Below are 7940 nucleotides of genomic sequence, written 5' to 3'. Positions count from 1 at the left end.
ACAGAGATGAGGGTTCGGCGATGGAGATTGGAGAGACAGAGATGAGGGTTCGGCGATGGAGATTGGAGAGACAGAGATGAGGGTTCGGCGATGGAGATTGGAGAGACAGAGATGGGTGATGGAGGAGAGACAGAGATGGGCGATGGAGATGAGGGTTCGGCGATGGAGATTGGAGAGACAGCGATGGAGATTGGAGAGACAGAGATGGGCGATGGAGGAGAGACAGAGATGGGCGATGGAGGAGAGACAAAGATGGGCGATGGAGATTGGAGAGACAGAGATGAGGGTTCGGCAATGGAGATTGGAGAGACAGAGATGGGCGATGGAAACAAGAGATGAGAGACAGAGGAGAGAGAGTCGGATAAAATATCATTATTTTTTTACCAAACTTGCTACAGTGCAATTCTATGTTTAGAATTGCACTATAGCAGTATTGCAAAAAAATTTGCAATACTGCTGTTTAGCATTCTCCAATGCAGATGATTTTGGGACTTAAAATTCTAAATTTCCCTTAGATATAGCATTAGCATTCTCCAATACTAATGCTCTAAGGCGCCAGATTTTACTATTTTAGGCACTGGTCCGAAAGTCCGTGTTCAAATCCCACTGTGAAGTTTTGCGTAACCTGTTATATTTATTTATTAGACATATTTAAAGTCCCGTTTAATGAAAAATTATACCTTGCATTGGGTATACTATTAATAGGGTTATTATACCCTATTAAATGCGAAGATTCAAATGATTGAATTCCATGCTTATTTATTGCCGTGATTCCTAGGAGGTGTATGGAAATGTCATGGATGATTGGATGCTTAGGTAACAATCTCAGATAATGTGAAGAAAAAAAAGTGTGACTTGGCATTCCAAATGAAGAAAAAGAATAGATAACAATAAGTCAGTAATAAATTTTGGAACTTTGCTTTTTTGGTAAGTGATAAAATTTGGAAACTAGCATGTCATAAATTAGAAAAATCATTCTAATAACCCGTGAGAGCTCTTGAAGTTGAAACACTGACAAAAATTTAGGGTGAAATAGGTAAAAATGATCAACTATTATATGATGACATAAAAAAAATTAAAAAAAAAAAAACACACACACACACATTCACATTCACATGCCCATTTTATTTTGGGTAAATAAGGATAACAAAAACAAGCCCAATGAGTCAAGTTATAGGCCATTCCATTGATGGATACGGGGCAAAAGGAAAAAAAGATACATCATCAAATATAGAACAAGTAGACTAAAATATTAGCAGAGTCATTCAATTATATAATATAATGTTAGTCAATGATGACTCTTTTTTTAAGCTGACTAATTAAGTATTATTAAACAAAAATAAAACAACAAAAAAAAAGTCATTTGATCCAAAGTCCAAACTATCTTCATCCTCTAAGAGAATGGAATGGATGAATGAGATAGTTCAAGAGGAATAATTCTAGAGATATAACCAATCACACATTTAATTTTACAATTTACTAAGTTGTGTCACTGTGAATGGTAGATATTTTCTACTTTATGCGACTCACTACTTCATGCAGACCACTCAAACTCACATAAGTCAGCAAATTATGAAATTGGGTGTGGGAGTGATTGTGTACAAGAAGTCCAAACCGTACGTACAAGAAACCCAAACAGCTAGCAAGTGGAAATGAACATTACAATCCTTGTTAACAAAATGAATTTAAGATTTTCAAATTGAAATTCAACCTTTAATCTAGACAAATTGAACTACTAAAAAATGTTCAATCTTTTAATTCATTTATTTTTTCATGTAGACTTCAAAGCATTTAACAACTTGGAGGAGCTCTACTTGTACGGAAATCGTATCAATGACTTCTTGACAACAAAAGGTATGACAGGTTGTCAAATACATGTTCACGAATTAAAATAAAATCCTTATTTTACATGGTATGCCGTATGCCTAATGTAACTGCAATATTATTTATTTATGAAATATTTTATTTTTCCCTATAGATTCAAACAGCTTAAGCAAGTTGCAAGTCCTAGATTTGAGTGAAATCAATTTTAATGCACGAACTCTTGAGTCATTAGCTGCCTTCCCATCGTTGAAGATATTAAATATTGGATACAACAATTTGGAAGGATCGTATACTACTAAAGGTAAGTTATACAATGCTCAGACTCTTATATACACTGTAAGATAATCATTACCAGCATAATTTTAGAAAACCATAACCTATTATAAACTTTTTATAAATATTTTTCATGAAATTTCTTAAAAAAAAAGAAATGAAACTAAACTTGTGTTCCTTAACATTTGAACCATTCTAACACATGATTCTTTTCAAATCCTTTATTATTATCGATAATAATTTTGCATCTCTTGCAATTCTAGTTATAATGATTTGGAATCACTTGTTAAAATTCCATAGTCTTCGAAAGAACATAGAGATCTTTTGTAACTCAAATCAGTTTATGCACATATTTGAAGACCAATGGAACTTGAAAAATGGCTGTCATGTTTACTTTACCACTTTCTCAAGAAATAACAAAAGCAGAAGTTTCAGACACTGAAAGTCTATTTCATGCTTTTGAAAACCATATTGTACAGATTTTAGATTTTAGAAAAAAAAAAAAAAGAAAAAAAAAAGAAAAAGAAAAAGGAACGAGTAAAAATTTGTAATAGAAGCAATATTTACTTTTAAATTTGTTGACATTCTTGTTATAAAATTCCATCTAAATAGGAAAAATGTCTTTTACTATGGACAAATAATTCAGTTTTCACTCCTCTCACTGATGATGTTGATGATAAAAACAAAGTGGACATTTCTAATTCTTTCTTGGATTTGTTAAACCAAAATCTGTATATATTGCTTTTATTTAAACTTGAAATATAGCATGCCACATATTTTGCTAACAGTTGTAACTATTTCGTACTATACCATATTAATAATTTTTTTTTTTTTACAATTTCCATATCTAAAAATTTTACTATTATTTTAGAGTTAGGTGCACTAAACAACCTAGAGCAGCTGTACTTGGATTATTCATCAATTGATAACAGCTTCCTTCACAAAGTTGGAGTTATGAATTCTCTTGAAGTATTGTCAGTGCAAAACTGTCATCTCAACGGTAGCTTACCTGCACAAGGTAGGTTGCTTTCACAATGATATTACTTAGGAAAGCTACAATACTATAATCTAATCAATACTAATCTCATTTTACAGGCTGGTGTGAACTTAGGAAGCTCCAAGAGATAGACCTCAGCTACAATAATTTTGGAGGGATACTACCTTCATGTATGGCAAACTTGACATCACTTCAAGTATTGGATCTCTCTAACAATCACTTCACCGGGAACATTGCCCACTCCCAACTACCAAGTTTGACATTACTTGAGCACCTCTCTCTGTCAAATAACGACTTCTTGATCCCAGCCACAATGTCCACCTTTTCTAACCTCTCAAATCTTAAGGACTTATTAGGTGATAACAATAAAATTGCCTTTGAACCTGACTCTCATACTTGGATTCCAACCTTCCAATTACAGTTTTTGAGTCTTTCTAACGGACTCAATGTCAATGGCACAACTCCTAGATTTCTTCATTACCAATATGAGTTGGTAGTGATTGATCTCTCTCACAATAATTTGGTCGGAAAGTTTCCCACTTGGTTGCTAGAAAACAATACAAAATTGGAGTCCTTTTTCTTAAATAATAACTCTTTCACGGGACCTTTCATGCTGCCATATGATATTTGTCACAACATTAGGAACATAGATATTTCAGATAATCACTTCCAGGGTCCAATCCCCATAAATTTTGGTTTAATTTTTCCAAATTTAGAATATTTAAACATGTCTAAAAATGCATTTCAAGGTAGTATACCTTCTTCTTTTGGGAAATTGGTTTTCTTACGATTTCTAGACTTGTTTGAGAATCATTTATCAGGAACAATACCTATGCATTTTGGAATGGGCTGCCACAACTTAGAATTTCTCAAATTGTCATATAATAACTTCAGTGGCCAAATATTCCCCACCAATTTCAATCTGACTAATTTAGAAATTTTACTTTTGGATGACAATCACTTACCGGGAATGATCCCAAATAGCATCTCAATATTAAATAATCTATACGTAATTGATTTTAGTAATAACCATTTTTCAGGCATGCTTCCAACGTGGTTGGGGAACATGTCTTATATATGGGAAATTGTTATGGCCAAAAATCAACTTGAAGGTCCTATTCCAATCGAGTTGTGCAAACTTGTTGGACTTCGATTTCTTGACCTTTCCGAGAACAATCTATCTGGCTCTATTCCATCTTGCTTCAATTCATCATATATTAGATCAGTTTATCTGAATAAAAATTGGATGAGCGGTCCAATTCCATGTGCGTTCAAAAACAACTCTAATCTAGTTACATTAAATCTTCGAGACAACCTCCTAATTGGAAACATTCCTGATTGGATCGGCAACCTCTCATCCTTGAGCATTCTTCTTTTGAGAGAAAATCATTTAGAAGGTAGGATTCCAAATCAATTATGCCTTTTGCAAAACTTAAACTTGTTGGATCTTTCCTACAATAAATTTTCAGGTACAATACCACATTGCTTGAGTAACATTACTTTCATGGCATCCACCCAAGAGCCTATTTTTAGAGGTTTCTGGGCAGGGTTTTCTAAGTATCAAATTAGAATGCCATACTTGAAGACAAAATCAACAAATATGAAAGACTGGAATCATTTGGTTTATTTTGAGACAGATGTAAGGGAGACAGATGAAGCAGAGTTCACAACAAAGAATAGAATTGACTCCTATCATGGAGACATTCTCAACTACATGGTTGGAATTGACCTCTCATGCAACAAGTTAGTAGGTGAAATCCCACCTCAACTTGGAATGATGAGCACCATCCGGGCAATGAACTTATCACACAACAATCTAACTGGACCAATCCCTACAACATTCTCAAACTTGAAACTGATGGAGAGTTTGGATCTTTCCTATAACAGTTTAAGTGGTAAAATTCCACCTGAATTGACCGAAATTACCTTTCTAGCAGTCTTCAGTGTGGCACATAATAACTTATCAGGTACAACACCAGAAAGAAAAAATCAATTTGGGACTTTTAGTGAAAGTAGTTATGAGGGTAACCCTCTTTTGTGTGGACCTCCATTACATGATTGCACCAAAATTGGACCTCCGTCTACAATGCTAGTGGATCATGATGGGGAAGATGGGGGTAGTTTCATTGACATGGCTGTCTTCTACATAAGCTTTGTGGTGGTTTACATAACAGTGTTGTTGGGACTTGTTGCAGTTCTCTACATAAATCCTTACTGGCGTAGGGCGTGGTTTAACTTCATTGAGGTGTGCGTTGACAATTGCTACTGTTTTGTTGTGGTTCATTACCGCAAGTTGTTCAATTTCAGGCTTGCATAGCCTTGCATTTTAATGGTTACATGTATGTGTGTCTCTTCCTTGTGGATTTTGAATCTAAAGTTTGAACTTTGAATAAATATATCAGTTGTGTAAATTTTGAATTTGGCTGTTGTTCTAACTACAAAGATAGTGCATTTTAATTTTAGACCCCTTTCAAAACATTATATTTAACCAATTTTAAATCCAAGTTAATAAATTGATCTATTTTGGAAGATTTAGGCTAAACACATAATCATTAATATTATTATGCAAGTGTGGAAATTTAAAAGATACAAGATATGATAATCTAGGAAACCAATAGAACACAATAGTTTCAAAGGAAAAACCTGGGGGAACTTGACCTTATAAATACAATTGGAACAATTTCACTATAGGATAGATATGTATAGTCAAAATAACCTCATTCTTTGTAAATCTAACTATAGTTACCAAACTCAGCTTTGAATTTCACAGATGTCTCTAATAGTGATTTGCTGCAACATGAACCTCTAGCCCACATACTTCAATTCCCCTTAGAAGATTTGAATCCAATGCACTTGATATTTGGAGATCAATAACTTGAATCCACCGATTTAAAGAGTATGTGAGTGATCATCGATAGAGACTTATTATGTCACACATTATTCTCGATAGAGAGCAGGATGCAAGTGGCATGCCAAAATAAAATCATTTATCACACAAAATTTTTTATAAGTGAACATAATGAAATTTGGCGTGTCTAGCTCACCAACCTTTCTTCTTCAAAACTACCTTCTGACTAGGCTGGGTGCCAGAGCGAACCAAAATATTAGAAATTAGTTAGATCATGATACTATAGAGAACTACAACAAGAAAGAACCTCTACAAGAAGCCAGCTATCTTAGGCTAAAAGCCAACCCCATAGAAATGACATGGAGGGATAGAGAGACGCTATTTGGCTTTGGTTTTTTCCTATCCCAACAAAGGGACAAAGACATGAAAGAACCTCAACAAACAAATTAGATCTCATTATTAATTGATCAGTCCAACAATCAAGTCGCGGGGGTCAAGTCCAATAACCAAGTCACATGAGTTGCATGAGTAAATTCCAAATGCACTGACAGAATCTCAACAAAGAAAACAGTCATAAATGAAATTTTCCCATTGCACAAGTACAAATCATATATAAACAATAAACAAACCTTGAGGACTACATCTCCTGTGATAGATGGGACTTGGATTGTTCCCCCCAAAATTGCCTGCAATCCAATAAACACACACACAAATAAAATAAAATAAAATAAACAACTAGATCAAAAATAAAAGTTTTTTTTTTTTTTTTGATTAGTAATAAAGATTTTACAAATGGAGAAAAAAAAAAGTACTTTATGTTCGCAATGATAAACACAAAACACCTAAAAACAAATGCAAGAAAATCAAATAGAAAGATGAACTGAAGACTGAACATCAAAAATAAAAGTAACTTGAGACAAATGATACATACAACTATAGCTATCAGAAATATTGAACGCCAACTTGTAAAAAGGGGATAGGGTACCAAATTTGGTCATTGGGATTGGCTTATAAGTAATAAAAATTTTCAAGAAACTTACTAATCTTAGGAGGTTTTTTTTATTCCATACTGAAACAGATAGTTTCTACAAATGTAATTCAATTATTTTTATCATTCCTCTAACGGCCTTTGGCAATCTAATAATTATAGAAACAAATCAAAAATTATCTAAATTTTTCTACTGCTAGAAAATTCCTAAAATGTATCTTTAAGAACAACTATCTTTAGCTTTATATTCCATCTTTTTGAAACCATAATGAACCTACTGACCCTAAAACCTTCTTCCTTTATTGATAACAAGTGACTGAGGTGGTGTTAAGAAACAGCATAACAGGTTATTTCCTGGAATTCATCTACAAAACTTAAAAACTCGTTGGAAAATCTTCTGTAAAGATAATTTTCCACATTTTCAAGTGTTTGTTCTTATCGTTTTTCCCACCATACTCTTAGTCCATTTCCAATCTTCATCCTGGTATACATAGTGAGAAGAAGTATATTGTGGGTACTCTTCTTTCATTCGTTAAATATATACTATTTGAGAAGTTTCTGTCCACAGGACAGAAAATAGGCTAACCTCCAAAAATGTTGATTCAATCAACCACAAATACATGTTAAGAATATATATGCATCCCCAGATCAGTTTCCCATGTGTCTAACATTTAAGTTTAACCTCTATTCACTTTGTAATTGTAAATTACTAAATTGCCCATTAGTCTAATATCAAATAAGTGTAAGTTATACTTATACATTAATGTTGAAAAATGACAAGCTTCGTAGACAATGGCTGCAGAACTTCTTTGACAACTATTTAAACCAATTTTGATTATGCAAGTGCATTTTGTTAGAATTTGGATGTGTCAATTTGAACAATTTGGTATTTTGGTATTTATCAAACTATTTGTACTAGATTATTTTGTAGGTCAAACTATTTGGCCTATGTGGCATTTTGAACTATTTAAAGTGGAGCTTATGGTTATTTTGAATTAAGAGAATTACTG

General features: G+C 33.4%; 1 protein-coding gene across 1 annotated transcript; it reads left to right on the top strand.

Moving 5' to 3' along the window:
* The first annotated feature begins 1909 nt into the window (after nucleotides 1–1909).
* On the top strand, nucleotides 1910–5512 carry LOC115984406 (receptor-like protein 15). Its single transcript, XM_031107438.1, has 4 exons — nucleotides 1910–1919; nucleotides 1979–2125; nucleotides 2969–3115; nucleotides 3193–5512. The coding sequence occupies exons 1-4, from the start codon at nucleotides 1910–1912 to the stop codon at nucleotides 5409–5411; spliced, it is 2523 nt and encodes an 840-aa protein (XP_030963298.1). The 3' UTR covers nucleotides 5412–5512.
* Nucleotides 5513–7940: the final 2428 nt, after the last annotated feature.

The sequence above is a fragment of the Quercus lobata genome, chromosome 4 (genome assembly GCF_001633185.2).
Source record: "Quercus lobata isolate SW786 chromosome 4, ValleyOak3.0 Primary Assembly, whole genome shotgun sequence".
NCBI lineage: Eukaryota > Viridiplantae > Streptophyta > Magnoliopsida > Fagales > Fagaceae > Quercus > Quercus lobata.
This window is presented reverse-complemented; position numbering and strand designations above follow the sequence as displayed.

Coding starts and splice junctions, on each gene's coding strand:
- LOC115984406 (XM_031107438.1), top strand. Junction 2,126..2,968: donor AGGATCGTATACTACTAAAG/GTAAGTTATACA, acceptor CTATTATTTTAG/AGTTAGGTGCACTAAACAAC. Junction 3,116..3,192: donor CGGTAGCTTACCTGCACAAG/GTAGGTTGCTTT, acceptor CTCATTTTACAG/GCTGGTGTGAACTTAGGAAG.